Source organism: Anthonomus grandis, chromosome 12 (genome assembly GCF_022605725.1).
Source record: "Anthonomus grandis grandis chromosome 12, icAntGran1.3, whole genome shotgun sequence".
In the NCBI taxonomy this organism is placed as follows: Eukaryota; Metazoa; Arthropoda; class Insecta; order Coleoptera; family Curculionidae; genus Anthonomus; species Anthonomus grandis.
The window spans coordinates 1,721,731-1,739,832 of NC_065557.1; the positions used below are offsets into that span (position 1 = coordinate 1,721,731).

At 35.7% G+C, this 18,102-nt stretch overlaps 1 protein-coding gene across 3 annotated transcripts; it reads left to right on the forward strand.

Moving 5' to 3' along the window:
• Nucleotides 1-373: 373 nt before the first annotated feature.
• Nucleotides 374-17,711, forward strand: LOC126743237 (mediator of DNA damage checkpoint protein 1-like). 3 transcript variants are annotated; one of them, XM_050450233.1, is made up of 7 exons: nucleotides 374-447; nucleotides 13,321-13,407; nucleotides 13,464-13,547; nucleotides 14,708-14,962; nucleotides 15,018-15,230; nucleotides 15,321-15,962; nucleotides 16,012-17,711. In XM_050450233.1, the coding sequence occupies exons 2-7, from the start codon at nucleotides 13,323-13,325 to the stop codon at nucleotides 17,277-17,279; spliced, it is 2,547 nt and encodes an 848-aa protein (XP_050306190.1). In that variant the 5' UTR covers nucleotides 374-447; nucleotides 13,321-13,322; the 3' UTR covers nucleotides 17,280-17,711. The 3 variants fall into 3 exon arrangements, with proteins under 3 accessions (XP_050306190.1, XP_050306189.1, XP_050306191.1); XM_050450232.1 differs by lacking the exon at nucleotides 374-447 and adding an exon at nucleotides 541-568; XM_050450234.1 differs by lacking the exon at nucleotides 374-447 and adding an exon at nucleotides 541-568 and having other exon boundaries at nucleotides 15,018-15,188.
• The last annotated feature ends 391 nt before the right edge of the window (nucleotides 17,712-18,102 follow it).

Genomic DNA, 18,102 nt, shown 5'->3' on the forward strand with positions numbered 1-18,102 from the left:
CGCCATCTTGAAAAACACTTCATTAAAAAACAAACAAGAGTTGACCTTTCTAATTCTATCTTGCCTTTGCTTGTTGTATTTTTTAATAATAATTAATTTTTAAATATAATTTTTTTTAGTTAAGTTTTAAATTTTTTCTGTTATTTAAAATCACCAAAACCAATATTCTCAAAATATAGGTACATTGTACATACATCTTAAGAACGTTCGCATTTACGAACCATCTAAAACAACAGTACAGCACGTCTATCGTAGGTGGTCAGTACCAAAATGAACGAAACTAAACAGAAAAAAAAATGCATGAAGCGCCAGCATCAACTACTATGATGATGATGATGATGTTGGGGAATAGTCGCGTCGCATCCGAATATAAAAGGGAATTTACTCTTAGTTTATTTTAGTTTAGCTATTAGATTCAATTGTCTTGGTACGAGATTAATACTTTAGGTAGGTTCAGGAGGAATCGCTGAAAGTGTTTTGCCACCATAGTGTATGTGAGTGCGCACCTTTGGATTATTTTGTGTTTTCATTATATATATTTTTTTTACTGTTACGATGAAGTGCTACTGTAAGTACTGATGGGTTTATTAGTTATTAAATAAATTATTAAATATAATTTATAGAAGTCCACGTAAAATATTTTCAAGCTTGTGCCACTTTCAAGTATACCGGCACTAGATGCTTCTTACTCTTTTATGTTAAATAGGACACTCTTTATTATATTACATTTCTAGATTCTACGTAAAAATTGAAGAGAAGTCATATGTTAGACTAAGGTGATATACAATAAGTAGTTCTTACTATATAGGGTGTTTGAAATTTGACCCTCAACATGGGAAATTGAAGATGGTTAAATTGGGGCAAAGTTGAGAGTTTTTGAGCTTAACAATATGCGGTTTAAAAATAATTAAAAATTCCGATTGGATCCGAAAATTTTTGAAAAATCGATTTTATTTTTTTCTGAGCTTATTTCTTATTCGATTCTGAAATAATTTGCACGTTTGCATTGCCACTATTTTCGTGCTAAATACTATGGTGTTTTTAAATTTTTAATACGACGTTTCGTCTTTTGCCGACCATCATCAACTTTGGTTTTGCTTATTTTGGAAAGGTCTTTGAGAAAGTCATATACAACCGTATGTTTCCAGCAGTTCATAGACTCATCGCCACTCAGCAACATGGATTTATGCCCCAACGTTCTACAATGTCTAATCTGCTTCAATTTACTCAATTTTTAAGTGATGCTATTGATGACGTCGGCCAGACTGATGTAGTTTACACAGACTTCTCAAAGGTCTTTGACTGCATTGATCATTTTACTGTACTTAAAAAACTATGCTCTTTTGGATTTAGTCCATCACTTGTCTCTTTTTTTAGATCATATCTTACTTCAAGGCAACAATTTGTTTCTTATAACGGCTTCAAGTCTGAGTTGTACTTGGCTTCATCTGGGGTGCCTCAAGGATCGAATTTGGGGCCTTTACTGTTCTCACTTTTCATCAATGACTTTTCCCGCACCTTAACCTGTGAAAACTTACTGTTTGCCAACGATTTGAAAATATATAGCAGAATCAATAGTATTGACGACTATGTATTTCTGGTGTATAAAGAATAAACTTAAAGTATATATCTAAATGTAAAGTAGTGACATTCACTCGGAAACGTAAACCATTAAATTACGTATACAGTATCAGTTCTGAAGAATTAGAGCATTGTGAAAATATACATGATTTGGGGGTTACATTTGATACCCAACTGATTATTTATTCCCCAAACTCAGTCAGTCCTTTCATCCGCAAATAGAAGCAAGAGAAACTGTAAACAATTCACTAATATTACATCTCTTAAAACACTGTTTTACTCACTAGTTCGATCAAGACTTGAATATTGCTGCTTAGTGTGGTATCCAATATATCAGATTCATGTTATGGCTCTAGAGAATGTTCAAAGAAAATTCCTCAAATTTTTGAATTTGAAGGAAACTGGTGTCTATCCTTAAAGAGGATTTGATAATGCTCTCTTACTGTCTCAGTTTAATATCGATTCTCTTAATTTTAGACGGATGCTTGTTTCTAATAACTTTGTATATCTTATTGATTCGCCCCATCTTTTATCAATGTTAAACTTTAGAGTACCAAGATGTAACTCACGGCTTACCGAAACATTTTTTTGTCCTTATTCGAAAACTAACATTGGTAAGAAGTCACCAATTTTTGTTATGACCACAAATTTTAACAGCATCTCTGCTTTGTGCGATATACATAACTGTTCTCTTAGACAAGTAGGTATTTTCACTAGGGAATTTTCTCCCCTCTTATTTAAGTTAGATGTGTAGGTCTTATGGCTTAAGCACATATATTGTATTTTTCAGTTTTTTTTTCATATTTAATATCTGTTACTTGGTGTGCTAGCTTTGTTCTGTAAATGGTTTTGTACCGTTGAACAATGAACAATAAATAAATAAATAAACCCTATTACTCCACCTCAAATATTTGATTAAATTCTTCTGCAAAAACATTGTTTTTCGTGAACACAACCCTTGGCCCCCCACCCACCCCAAACATTTGCCCAGTAAGAAATTCTTATGAAAAATCACCGTTTTTCGTCTATAAAATTTAATCTAATAGCACTGTTTTTGTATTAAATATTTATTAATATACATATATATAATTATATTAAATTTAAATAAAAAAAACTGTGTTATTGGATTAAATATTAACGACGAAAGCAGCTCTTTCTCACGCGTATTATCTTGAAAAACAATGATTTTTCAAAACAATTTCTTACCGGTAAGTTGTGTGGGGTGGGTGGGGGGCTAATGGTAAGGTTAATGAAAAACGTTTTTTTTTTGCAAAAAATTATTTCCTGAGAAAAAATGTTTTTTAAGAAGATTATAGGTGCTAAAAAAATCTATAGTTTTTGTATTTGTACTTTTTTTTACATAACTATACACATACATACATAATGATTGGCCAAAGACGATTGTTAATCTCAAAAATTCTCAATCTTGCCCCAATTTAACCATCTTCGTATCTCGTATAAATTGGAAGATCTCCATGTTGAGGGTTGAATTTGAAACACCCTGTATAATAGAGCAATTCGTATTATTTAATTTTTTAATATAATTCCAGCGGTTATCAAAAATGTCCATTCTATTTAAAACATTTTTAAGCTTGTGGCACTTCCGATTATACCGGAACTAGATGCTGAATTCTTTATTTTAAACGGGACACTCTATATATTATTACATTTCTAGATTCTATCTAAAAATGCAAGAAATTTAAGGGTCATATGGTTTACTTTCATCAAACATTTACCGAGGGGTTTCACCCTGCATTTATTTAATGTTTTTTTTAAGTCACTAGTGGCAACACTGCCTAAGTATTAATTAGACGTGAATTTTCAGTAATTTCAAAATTTCCATAATTCGAATCGTTTTATATGAATAATAAAGCCGCGTTGCGTGCCGCAAAATGCGATTTTTGGTCAAGTTCATTGCGCTTAATGAGAACGTTATGACATACGCCGATGCACGTAATTCACCGTAATGATCGATAATAATTTAACCTTAAGTGTTTTTTTTGCCAATTTATTATTGAACATTAAAATCTTAGAAATTAAGGAAAAATGGCTTTTTTAAAAGCACTAATTAGCCAGTCAGATTCTCAAAAAAAAATTTTCTTAAAAATCAAGAAAAATAGACTTTTGGGTGCTCATTTTCAGCCACTTGTTTCCAATGTACTCAGAACTACATTTAGATTTTTTATTTCTTCTAAACAAAAATCTATTAATTGAGTCTTGATTGAACAGTACATGATTGAACAGTAAAAGAAAAATCTATATAAGCATAATTACGTGTGTGGGTTCACGTATAAGTCATTTGCAAATAATCGTTATTGATATAATACCTAGAACCATAATAAGGCCCAAAAAAGCAACGTACTTTACAAAATCATGCCTACGATGAAAGTAAACATTGTCTAAGCCGTAGAGATTCTCTCAGGCAACAAAACACTCGGTTTTTTCCCGTCTTAAATTGCACAAAATGACACCAAAATGATAATACGTACGTAATAAAATTATGGCCAAAAATGAAAGTTCACGCGTTTTATTTGAACAATGCATCGGCGCGGTAAATTATTTATAATTACATTATTATTATTATGTGCCGCCTTTCTTTATAATTTATCATTTATTATATGGTGATAATCAATTACGTCACGACATTTATTTGATTGGGAAAATTCTTAGTGCGGTCCTGTCGTACTTTTCAACTCGTCCGCCTTGGATATTAATGACAAGTGACAGATACGCAATGTATTAAACGTCACTTGACTCTGATGACACAGGACCGTATTTTGCATTAAGGGATATAATAAAATTAAACAAATAATTAGACAGTTTTCAAAGATGCATATATTTTGACGCTTAACATAGACCTAAACGTAAATGTTATTTTCGTATTAATTATATTTCCAAGAAATTCGTTTTTATTGTTTTCTTAGCGACTATAGGTATTTTATTAATATTTGATAATTTATTATATCTAATTTAATTAAGTAGCGTTATTTAAAAGTTGGAAAGTACCTAAGATTACAATATGATTGAGGATTTTGCAGCTCTAGAAACTTGGTTATCTTCATCATTAAATCTGAACCTACTTCTCTTGAAATTTATCAAGACATTGATCATTGTTATGCAAAATTTAAAAAAATAAACAAATTTCTTTTTACTGTTTGTTGTCTGTTTAACATGAAATATTAATTATTATTATTTGACAATAATGTAAACAACATTAATGCGCATGAGTTTCGCTATGTCCTATGGTCAGTAAGATAGCCAAGGATATACTATTAATGACACTTCAAATGTCATACATGTCAATCAGTGATACTTTTTAATGGTGTCACTTGTCACATTTTCAAAATTCACACTTTTTCCTCTTTTATGGTAAAATATGTTCAAACCATATATAATAAATATACCCTGAGAAATCCATTTAAACAATGAAAAATTCAGCTTTGTTTTACACCGAGCTAACTAATTAACATTGAGCATTAAAAGGTTTAAATAAATTGAATACAAAGAGGAGAGAGAGACGTTGTGAACGGTCTCGCATTTAATTTAATCAATTAAAAGGTGTTGAACGAGGACGGCGTTATTTAATTTTCTTCCAAATACTAATAGTTACTATATGGGGATACCGAGTCCTAAGAAGAACAATAGACCCCGTGCAAGTGCGGAAATTAAAATCACAAAAAACCGAACAGGAAGACCGTTAAATTAGCACCATCTTCTTCAAATAAACGAATTAATTGCCCAGATGTCCATGCCGAACGGAGATAGGAAATAATGGTCTCGCGGTCGGACGTAATCAAATACCGATTTAAAAGGTAACTCAAGATCGCGATAACATAGAATTTTCGGTGAATGTTCGAACACAAATGCTCGTTTCTTTATCGCGATCCTAATCGGGATTTTTTATGATGTGTTTGTTCACTGACGAAACACCCTGTTTGTGATTACAATTAGGTGAATTATTTACATACTTGCGTCCTCTATGAAGGTGGAAATGAAGAAGTTGTCCTAGGATCGCGCCATTTTGTTCCAAGATGGCGCTATTTTGACAGCTGGAACTGTCATTGCCATTAAGCGACTCGATTTGCGACTACGTCACGACCTATTAGACTTGTGTGACTGGTCCTGGCAAATGGAAGGGAGGAAATTGGTCCTATTATTGGCTGTAATTTTGATTTAATTTAATGGACGACGTGTTTTTCGGATTTCAATCTCTTTTTTGCCAATAGACAAAAAATGCACAAATTCTACAAGATACAATTGGCATTATTGTATGGCATAACGCCTCCATCTTGTGTTGACATTTGTAACTGTCAAGGTATTGTCACTGGTGGCTTCTTAGCCTACTTGACTCGGTCTACTTTAGGTTTACAATAGTGAATGAAATCGAAAAGATTTCATTTTAATTTTGAAAATACCGCCGTTGATGAAAAAGTACATATATTTCGAAATTTCAGGGCAAGTATATATTTTTTTTTAATTTGTCTCATAAATAACCTATTTTTGAATCACCCTGGTAATAAATAAAAATAAGCCTTACCTCTAACTACAGGCAGGGATCTAGTTTTGTCAAAACCAAGCTTCGCCTCTTCTCAATACAAGATGGCCGCTCACAATGACGTATAGGGAGGTAGTCAAAAATTATTCAAATTACTAGATTCGGTGGAAATGAAGAAGTTGTTCTAGAATCGCGCCATTTTGTTCCAAGATGGCGCTATTTTGACAGCTGGAACTGTCATTGCCATTAAGCGACTCGATTTGCGACTACGTCACGGCCTACTAGACTTGTGTGACTGGTTCTGGCAAATGGAAGGGAGGAAATTGGTCCTATTATTGGCTGTAATTTTGATTTAATTTAATGGACGACGTATTTTTCGGATTTCAATCTCTTTTTTGCCAATAGACAAAAAATGCACAAATTCTACAAGATTCAATTGGCATTATTGTATGGCATAACGGCACCATCTTGTGTTGACATTTGTAACTGTCAAGGTGTTGTCACTGGTGACTTCTTAGCCTACTTGACACGGTCTACTTTAGGTTTACAATAGCGAATGCAATCGAAAAGATTCAATTTTAACTTTGACAATACCGTCATTGATGAAAATGTACATATATTTCGAAATTCAAGGGCAAGCCTTGCCTCTTCTCAATACAAGATGGCCGCTGACAATGACATATCGGGAGGAAGTCAAAAAGTATTCAAATTACTAAATTTAGGACTAAACCTAAAAGAGTAGACGAATTGTAGTATTGCATAAAATGGATTGTTTCCTTGTTTGATTGTTTTGAAATTATAATCGAGTCTCATTATAACTAATTCTTCTTCTTTTTTCAGAAGTAGAAGCAGATTTCTCTTCTCTTCTTTGCTCCTTGAGACATTTCTAAATTATTCCAAGCAGTTGATAAATGGTGGACTTCTTCTGAGCTCATTCATTTTTTAATTGATAAAAGATTGATTAAAGACATTTTAAAAACCCGCCATTGATGAAAATGTCTTGTGCATTAAAAGCAGGCACAGATATTCTTCTTCTTTCTCTTCTTCAACTACTTTTCTTAAAATAAAGATGGCGCTCATTTGCAATTTTAACAGTTGTCACTTTCAAGGTTATGTCACGGATGTAGACCTCTCAGCCTACTGGACCCCGTCTACCTTAGATTCAAAACAGCGAAGAAGAACGAAGAGATTCTATTTTAATTTTGAAAATTAAGCTTTAATCGCCGTCACTTTGTTTTGTTTTTTAAGATGGCGCTCTTCTGTCATTTCGACTTTGACAGTCATGCCGCAAGCAGATTATATATTACTTAGTATTCTAAATAATACTTTACTTACGTCAAGGAATTTTTCGTATTAATTGGAAGATGTTTAAATGCCGCCATTTTAATCTTTCTCCAAGATGGAGCTCCTCCGCCATTTTGAATTTGACTGCCATGAAAAGAGACTCTTAGCACTCTTACACTTCATCTAAGGGTTTTTCGAATTAACTATTTTTTTTCAAGATGGTACTCTACTGCCATTTTTACTTTGATAGCTTCAAGGTTATAACTTTCAAGGTCATGTGCTGATCTCAGGCAATTTCAAAATGGCGAATTTTGAAAATGCCGCCATCGATGAACGCGTTTGGTGCATTGAAAGCAGACAATAATATTCTGCAATAAAAAAACTCACATTCTTAATATATTTTTTCTTAAACTAAGATGGCGCTTATCTGTTACTTTGACACTTATTTTTCACCTTCAATTTAAAAAGGCATTTAATTCCAGGTTCGAAAACGCCGCCATTTTGTTTTTAAGTGAAAAAGGACGAAAATATTCTGCAACTTCTATAGTTCGAACTGTCATTTGTTATCAAGTGGCTTGACTAAAACTACATAATTCCTATAATTTAGCAACTATATTACGCGTAGGTATATTTCAGATTTCTGCCTCCCTTTTGGTGTTGTGACCAAAAAATGCACAAATTTTAAAAGACTAAGTGCTTCGACTTGCGCATATCTACGTCACATCCTACTTTTACCTTGTGTGACCACTGACATCACTGACAAATAAAAGGGAGGAAATTGGCCCTATGGGATTAATATAATAATATGGAAAATAAAACTACATAACTCCTATAGTTTAGCAACTATATTTCACGTGTATTTCAGATTTCTGCCTTCCTTTTGGTGTTGACCAAAAAATGCACAAAAGACTGAATTGGCAGCATTGCATCAGTTTGTATATTGTATATTTTATTTTCACAGTTTTTACAGTTACAACTGTCAATGTCATGTGTCAATGTCAACTGTCAATGTCATTCTTGAGCCCGTCTACTACTAGGTTCAAAATGACGAACGAAAAGTTTCCATTTTAATTTTGAAAATCCCGCCATTGATGAACGTGTTTTGTGAATATTGAACAGAGACAAGACTATTTTGCATTAAAGAACCCACTTAATTAATTCTTTTTTTAACCCAGATGGCGCCCCTCTGTCATTGTGACAGTTAGAACTGTCAGTTTACGTTCCCAACATAGCCTACTTATGTTTTATCCTCAATTTAAAAGGGCGAATAAAAATGCAATTTTTGAAAACGCCGCCATTTTGTTTTTGAATGAAAAAGGAAGAAATAATTCTGCAACTTCTATAGTTCGAACTGTCCTTTGCTATTAAGTGCCTCGACTTGCGCATATCTACGTCACATCCTACTTACCTTGTGTGATCACTGACATCACTGACAAATAAAAAGGAGGAAATTGGCCCTATGGGATTAATATAATAATTTGGAAAAATAAAACTACCTATTCTAAAAATTCCTATAATTTAGCAACTATATTTTACGTGTATTTCAGATTTCTGCCTTCCTTTTGGTGTTGACCAAAAAATGCACAAGACTTAATTGGCAACATTGCATCAGTTTGTATGTTTGATAGTTGTTACAGTTACAACTGTCAATGTCATGTCACTGATGACCTCTTAGCCTTCTTAACCAAGAAAGTGACCCACGAAAACGAAAGGTTTCCATTTTAATTTTGAAAATCCCGCCATTGATGAACGTGTTTTGTGAATATTGAGACAAGACTATTTTGCATTAAAAAAAACACTTTATTAATTTTTTTTAACCCAGATGGCGCTCCTCCGTCATTGTGACAGTTAGAACTGTCAGTTCCAAAAGTTTTCGTTCCCAACATAGCCTACTTGGCCTATATGTTTTATCCTCAATTTAAAAGGGCGAATAAAAATGCAATTTTTGAAAACGCTGCCATTTTGTTTGTGAATGAAAAAAGACGAAGTAATTCTGCAGATTCTATAGTGAGAACTGTCATTTTCTATTAAGCAGATAGACCTATCTGTAAGCTGGACTGATGTCACGTGGTTCAGACAAACAGATGCAATAGGTGGAGGGAAGAAGCTCATATTCAGAACACACACTCTCCCAAGATACCCATTTAATCTTAACAGGAAATTTTGCAACTGGAATTCTTCAAACTGATATTCTCATTACAAAACTGCCTCCGTCAGATTTATTATGTTTTTAATAACGCTAAATTTATTATACTATAAAGTCACTCGTCGATTTTATCGCGAGTTTTAAGTGATTTAGCGTGGGAACGACGACGTTAATGTTAGGTTAGAACATATATATCTGAACGAGTTACGTCATAATGTCCCTCAAATATACACCACCCTTTATTATTAGGTAGTAGTACCTTAAATCCCAGATGTTCCAGGGTACAAAACAAACTGCTCCAATTAGCGAAATATTTCTTGCGATCACGTTTCGCATATTCATTACTTATCTTAAGATGATCTTGCAATAATATACGCAAAACAATTCATCATATCAAATTAGTTGCAGCGTGCATCTTTTAAACGAGGCTAAGTTGTAATTATTGCCTAATATAATATAATTTTTTTTTCGTTAATAATAAATGGAATGGATAACGTTATTAGTAGGTAAACGTGTAACGGGGACAAGTTTTTTATTTAAAAAATTAAAACTGGCTTAAATGTGAAAGGAGTTGAAGGTATTTCCAATTTGATACGTGAAGAGCTGATAGGCACAAAGCCATCTTAATTTGTCATTTTTGCTCTGTCGAAATTCACCAACGCGCGGTATATTCTCGTCTCTAAACATTGAAACTTTTCCGTTCATTTGTAACAAATGATCCTCACACGTAACAATACCGCCTCGACATGAGAAACGAAAAATTATACAATTAAAATAAAGAGAAAGTTTACGTAACATTTGCTTAAGTACGTGCGGCGTTAAATTACAAAAAAAAAAATTGTTATGATCCGAATCGGTCGATAACTATGGGAGATAAATAAATTGTTTCGTGACCGTCGGGACATTTCGTGGTTGACCTTTTTCGGTATTAAAGACCCCATTTGACCACGGTATGAATCGGTAATCAGTAAAAGTACACAATTCGACAGAGTACCGAAGCCTGAAAAGTGTCCTCTACTGAAGGTGCAATTATTCGAACTAATTTTGACATGACTTTGCAGCCAATCAGATTTGAAAGAAAGGCGGTAAATTTGAATTCCAAGACGGGCCCAACTTCTCGATTAAAACAGATTGTCTGAAAGACTTGTTCTGTCCAATACATTTTCATTTTATATTTTTGTGTAACTTCAATTCAATAATTAACTCTCTTATAGGGGCTGTAATGGTACTACATTGAGCACAAGACGTCCTTATCCCAATCGACTACAAAAATTTTTAAAACCATCATTATAAAAAGTCTTTGAAAGAAGGAATAAATGTACCCTATAATTTTTCAAAAGTAGCCTCACTTACTTATATAACTTGCAGCATAATTTCCTGCTTACAAATTAAGCTATCTTTAGTGAAAGACCAGCCTTAGCAAGAATTCCATAAAATTTGTGAAAATATTAAAACCCTGATGGTGAACAATTTGACTGGATATTGCCTGATGAGATAATTCAAGTGGACATACCACTAGTGTCTACATAGTCTTTGAACATGCAACTCGAATTTCATTATCAACAAATTGGTCATCTGCAAATAATTTGCATGATTTTAGGAAAGTAAAGAAAGTAATAGAACCTGATGCTTTAGAGGAGACTATGGAATTGCACCGAACCTAAGTCTTAACTCAGAGGGATCATCAGGGTTATGATAATCTGAGGCAGTAAAATAGAACCGAAACACACTTCAGTTATTGCCAATTTTTAATGGATTGATATGGCATATCTTCTTCCATGATTTCTTTAACATGGGGCTTATAGGAAATGTGAAAAATATTGCAGTCAAGGCTAGAAAACTTACCTAATCAAAACTCTATGCCTTAATTAAACGAAAAAGAAATTTTGAAAGTAGAAATTACGGTAAATAGAAAGATATTAATTTCAGCAAATTGTATTAGCCCTCTAACGGTCAACTTCCAAAGCTATTAAGAGTGGAACAGCTGCAGCAGCCCAGCTGTATAGTCAATACCCGGATTTCGTATGATTTTTGAATTACATACTTGGTCTACAACATATTTCTATATTTCTTCCACTCATTACAGAAGATGCAACGTGCAAAGTCACTATTATGGAAGTTTGACGCGGCCATATTGATTACTAGACCTAACCTAAAAATTCCTCAAAAGTATAATTTTAAAACCAATATAATTTCTTAAATAAAGAAAGACACCATATTTCTAAATATGGGTATTCATAGCACTTTCCTGTTTACGGTAAGCCTAAACTATTACTTTATTCTTATTTCTTATTTATATATTCTAAACTTATTACTTTATATTGTTGTCCATGGTGGCCATTTTTATCTTATCTAATCAAGCCGCAACGATGGCGGGTAATTTGAATTTGTGTTATCTCAGCCATATGGCGCCAAATTTAAATTATTATTTAGATAATTGCCATGGCTATAAAAAAATTACATGCTTTAACGTCGGTTCTAAAAAATATGTCATTATTTGAAGGCAAACTTGGAAAATACCGCTCAATTGTATAGAGCAACCAAAATTGCAACAACACAAAGGGTCTACAACATGCTGCCATCTTTCTTCCACTCGTTATAGAAAATGCAATAGCAGGCTGACCCACCTAAGAGTTTCTCAAAAAAGTGACTAAATTTCTCACCTAAGCAATGTCATCATATTCTTTAACCTTTCCAAATGAAGTGTTTTCAAACAAGACAAGTCTAAAACAGGACCCTATTTCGACCTTTACCGTAGCCATATTTTCATATTAAAATCAAACCAAGTGGCGGGAAATTTAAATTATTATCGGTATAAACGAATTTAATTGCCTCGCCTATAAAACAAATAGTCACTTTATTGGACCAAAACCTGACCGCCTATCATTTTCATAATCCATAAATGGGCCACAACATACGCCGCTCTTTGTTTGTGGTGGCGCTGTTTAGGCGGGAAATTTGAATTATGATTGAATCTAACGTCACTACGAGAAATTGAATATTTAATTGATTATAATAAATGTGTAGCGGTGTGAAATTTTCCTATAAATAACAAATAGCGACCTATGGGTCAAACGGGTTCTTCATTTAAAGAGAGAGCCAGTTAAAGAATACCAATCACACGCAGTTTTCCATAAAAAGTCAATTACGTGTCGGTATTTCCATGTAAAAAAGGCGTTACGTCTGAATGTCAACTGAACGTGTGTGGTCTCCTTTAATAATGTCATCTGCGGATTACTCGAGCGGATTTTCATCAGAAAATGACTAATGGCTTCTCTTATGGGAGGCGATTAAAGCGCCGTTCGGTTTATAAATCGTATACGGTTTAACCTTTATCTGGTTTTGTAATTAATGGCTTGGAAGTTTATGAGCGTTGCATTTAATGAATGGCAATCAACTGACGAGTAGCGTAATGGTGTAAATTTTGTTTGAGTGAAATTCATTTGACTGAAATTCTTTAATGACAGTTGACATTTCTGGCCCCCTAGTTAAGACCAATGACTGCTGACATATGACAGATGACACTTGACGTGACTTGCGGTGAACTCCAGGACGTTCAGTTTCAGACGCAATAACTCAAATTACCGTTGTATGCATTGAAAAAATAAATAAATTAGACACTTAACACCTATAAATGCTAAAAATGACAACAAACATAGATTTACTATATTATTTTAACTATTACATCCTAATATATGATTGCATAAGAAGAAAGCATCGCCGACCATCGCCACTTACTGTCGCTAATAATTATTGATTGAACATTTTCACTTTGACCTTTAAAAAGTAATTTAAGAAAAAATTCTATTTATAGATATGAAACTTTCTACCCTCCTCGTCGCGGTTCTTGCGACATGTGCCATAGAAACTCGAGCATATACAAGGGTTGATCGGAGCGTCGGTATGTAGGGCTGAAAAAGGCGTTTTTCCATTTTTTTATGCTGATTACATTTTCAGGGAAACAAGCGTCTAATGCCGACCAAATGGTGCAAAACATCCTGCAATGGCTTCAAGGAAATTATGCCCAAAACAGTAGAAGAAGTAAGTATAACATCAGAAATTTAACATTTCATGAATTCTATGAAAAGGATTTGCGGTTTTATTCAATGTCATTATCATCGATTTCTATGGTTTTTGTTACACTCGGCCATTTAAAATTAATTTAATGAAATAACGTTTTTTTTTTTTTATTCGATAATGAGTTGCCCCAGTGAGGCGGTACCCCCCTAAAAATTTAATTATAAAATTTGTTAAATGTTAAACAATACAATGGAGCGAGACAAAGCATGTGAACGTAACATATCATTAGACAAAGCGAAGACAATAGTTATTTTATTGAGAAAAAAATGTGCGTTAGGCAACACTGTAAGGTCATCGAGACGAATATCTAGGACACGTTCTAAAATTCAAAAATGGCAACTGTCAACTGTCCATGTCAAAAATGATATCGGTGTGTCAACTGTCACTTTTCATTTGTCAGCTACATCAATGCAATTCTAAATCCTAAAGGTGCTTGTCACGAACTAAATAAATATACCTGGATTTGCTAATGCAAATGGTCACTGAGCCTAGTGGCCGCCATTTTTATAGTGGATGTGTCATTTTGATGTTGGTCACTCCCAACAGTGTTGCCAACAATAGGTATATTAAATAAAGGTACTGAAGTTAACGACGTTGACGTTTGACATGTGATCTGTCACTAACTTAAGTATAAAAAGTCGTGGCTCATGCACTTTCTCACTGATAACTAAGGAAATATTTGCATCATTACATCATTTTATTCACCATCGGATTATTATAACATATGTGTTAAAGATTAGAATTGTTCAACTGTTGAAAACCAACTGAAAGGGCTTCCATAACACAGAAAAATCTCGGATCTAAGGTCCAATCCAAGTAAATGTAACTTTCCATTTTGTTTTTGCAAACCTAACCTCACAAAAACTTTAATTGTTTCGTTTCCCTACGATTGGCACCACTGAAATTTGTCAGGGTGAGCAACGTCGAAAGGACACAATAACGCAAAATGGCGCCCACCTAATAATGATCATTTATTTTTCAATGGATTAAGTTCGTGGTGTTTTTACAGTCACTGCGAGACAACGTTTCTCCTGTTGCCACATCAGTCTCATGCGTTTGATACTTTACTATAAATTTAAAATAAAATCACATTGTCTCTCCTTAATTATTTTCTTATTTAGTTCGTCAAGGTACACTGCGAGAATACCTTCCACCGGCAAACACCGAAAAACCCCGCCCCTTTGGCTACCCACCATCCGGTATAACCCCAGAAGTACCCTTCCCTTTCCCCACCAACCCCGCCACTGGAGGAGTTACGGCTCCTGAAGGCTACGAACCATCTGAGGGAGACAACAACATCGCTCCCCCTCAGGAAGGATCTGGAACGGGAGCTGAACAGCCTGAAGTACCTGCGAACGACTTACTTCCCTCTGCAGGTTAAAACCCAACAAACACTCACCATCGCAATATTTAATTTGATTATTCTTCCAGGTCCCTCGACTGTCCTTCCAGAGCAGCCAAGTGAAACCACTGGAGGCCCACCTGTTCCGAGTGGCCCCGCTGAAACTGAACAACCTGGACCAGCCCCAACAGCAGGCCAACCTGTTCCAGAAAATGGCGCAGAGAGTACACCGGGAGCTGAAGCTACTCCCGCTCCAGAAGGTCGGTTATTCTCAGTCTATTCGGTGATCAACTTTAAAAAAGGTTTGGACTAACCCTGGTAGAAGGTTCGCTGACACTAACTTTAAACCAAACCAAGCGATTGATGATATAATTGAAACTCAAACCATCTAGGTCAACCCGCTCCGGAAGTCACTGCGTCACCAGAACAACCCGCACAACCCGAAGAACCTGGTTCTACACCGGAACAACCTCAACCCACTCCGGAACAGCCCTCGCAACCCGACTCCACCCCAGAACAACCTCAACCGACTCCAGAACATGAGCAACCTCAACCAGAACAGCCTGAACCAACCCCAGAACTTCCAGGATTTACTCCAGAGCAGCCTGAACCCATACCAGAACAACCGGAAGTTCCAGGATCTAGTGCTGAACAGCCCGAACCAACCCCAGAACTACCTGGGTCTACTCCGGAACAACCTGGACAGCCCGAACCAACCCCGGAACAACCGGGTCAGCCGGAACTTCCCGGATTGACACCAGAACAGCCCGAACCCACACCAGAACAACCAGGACAACCAGAGCCAACTCCAGAACAACCAGAAGCGACTCCTGACCAACCAGAGCCAACCGCAGAACAACCTAAACAACCAGAAGTGACTCCTGAGCAACCTGAACCAACCCCAGAACAACCGGAAGTAACTCCTGAACAACCTGGACAACCAGAAACTCTGCCGGAGCAACCTGAATTGCCAGCTGATGGATCTGAAATTGAAGGAACAGTTGTTGGAAGCACTTCAGCACCTGCTGCTCCAGGTACGTCTTTAATTGCTTAATATTTATTAATAATCTTATTGGTCTTTAGGTTCTACTGAAATGGGTGCCCCTGAGTCAACTCCATCATCGTCTTCGGCAGAGCCTGGGATTTCTACCTTAGTTCCCGTAGGAACGTTGGTTCCAAGTGGTTTCACCACGTCCACTCCTGCTCCAATTGAAGGTGGATCAACAGTTGCTCCCGGTCCTGAAGCAAATACCATTCCAGGACCTCAGGAGCCGAGTGTTGTTGATGAGGAAGACCTGAAGCATCCTCCTCACATCCACGCTTTGGATGTGCAGTGCGGTAAGGAAATGATGACCATCAATATCGAGTTCAATAGGGAGTTCAACGGGGTGATATACTCCAAGGGATACTACAGCAATCCGGAATGTTTGTATGTAAAAGAGAACTCTGGACAAACCAAGTACAGTTTTACGGTGAACTTGGAAATGTGCGGCACCCAGTTCGTTACCGCCGGTGAAATCGCCGATCAGTCATACTTGGAGAACGTATTGGTGATCCAGAACGAATCGGGCATCCAAGAGGTCTGGGATACTGTGAGATCTGTCCGTTGCTTATGGGGACAAAACGTTAAAGATACGCTAAGTGTGGCCTTCAGTATTGGCATGTTAAGCCAAGAAATTGTCACTTTTAGTGGAGATGTTGCCATGGCGAAACTAGATGTGGTACTGGGCAGGGGACCGTTTGGAGAACCGGCCAACGGTTTGGTGAAGATCGGCGAGGAAATGACCCTGGTGGTGTCAGTGAGCGGTGATCCCACTTTTGACTTACAAGTGAAAGACTGTAAAGCGCTGGACACGGATAATAAAAACTCCATTGCGTTAACAGACGAGGACGGTTGCATCCTGAAGCCGAAACTGTTCGGAGCGTTCCAGAAAACCCGAGAGACCGGCAACAGCGGAGCTTCGATTATCTCTTATGCACATTTCAACGCTTTCAAATTCCCCGACGAGATGGACTTGATGATCGAGTGTAATATTGAACTATGCAAGAATGATTGCGATATATGTCCCATTGAGGGCCAGCAAGTTGATCCGGCCAAGAGGCGTAGAAGACGTGACGTGTCCAATAGTACCGGCGACTGGATCACCATGGGAAAACTCATAAAAGTGATTCTTCCAGAGGATTTAAACCAACGTACTGCCTTAGAAGTGACTTCAAGGGACCACGTTTGTATGACTACCACCAGTTTTGTGTTCTCCGGAGCAGTACTGGTGTCCCTACTGGTGCTCACCAGTTTCATTTGTATTTGCTTGTGGATGAAGAGGAGGGAGAAGATGTATTTGAAGTATTAGGTTAAGCTAGTTGCGAGATAGGGATAGATAGATGCTCAAGTTAAAGTGCTGCCAATATACTGAACTGTGATGATTTACTACCGTTTACCACTTCAAGCGTTAGTCTCGTATGGAAGTCGCCTGATGTGTGTGTGTTTTATTTTTCTTTTTTCAGGATTTCTATCTCGCGTTAGTGATTACGTGCAATTTAGGTCTAAAATACTCGAGCAGTATTATTTAAAAAAAAATCGATTTAGACGTAAATTAAGCCGCCAGCCTGCCAACGTCATGTTCCATAGAAACTATATAGCTCTTATTTAATTTATTATTGAACCTTCAATGCATTATATTCGCAAATTTAAAACTAAAATTGTATATTTGATTGACCATTTAGTACTATTATAGCTTTCTGTATTAATTTGTATAAGTTTGTAAATAAATATTTTAAAAAGGTTCAAGGTTTTTTTAATTTTTATGTTTAATATAACTTACGACTGCTCCGGTGTAAACATTATTTTGAGGTACGGTCCTGTCTACTTTTTAATTGACAAAAATGACATGCCTAGGAACATACACTTATCAGCTGTTTTTGACAGCTATCATTGTCAATGTCAAATTCTACTTTGACAGATGTCATATTCGGTGACAAATTAAGATTCTGACGTAATTATTAACTGTACATTTATGATCTATTTTATTCAAATACGTATTTTGTAAATATTTCATGGTTTAATTGCAAGATATATTTAAACCGTCAAAAAATTAATTAATAGACCGACTGCCGTGGAGAAAAAATTATTTTGAAGTACGGCCCTGTCTCTTTTTTAATTAACAAGTTTGACAC

Bases quoted from the DNA above. Each gene is read 5' to 3' on its own strand.
- LOC126743237 (XM_050450232.1), top strand. The intron at 15,231-15,320 runs GTTTGGACTAAC...CAAACCATCTAG, and splicing joins GGTGATCAACTTTAAAAAAG to GTCAACCCGCTCCGGAAGTC. The intron at 15,963-16,011 runs GTACGTCTTTAA...ATTGGTCTTTAG, and splicing joins TTCAGCACCTGCTGCTCCAG to GTTCTACTGAAATGGGTGCC.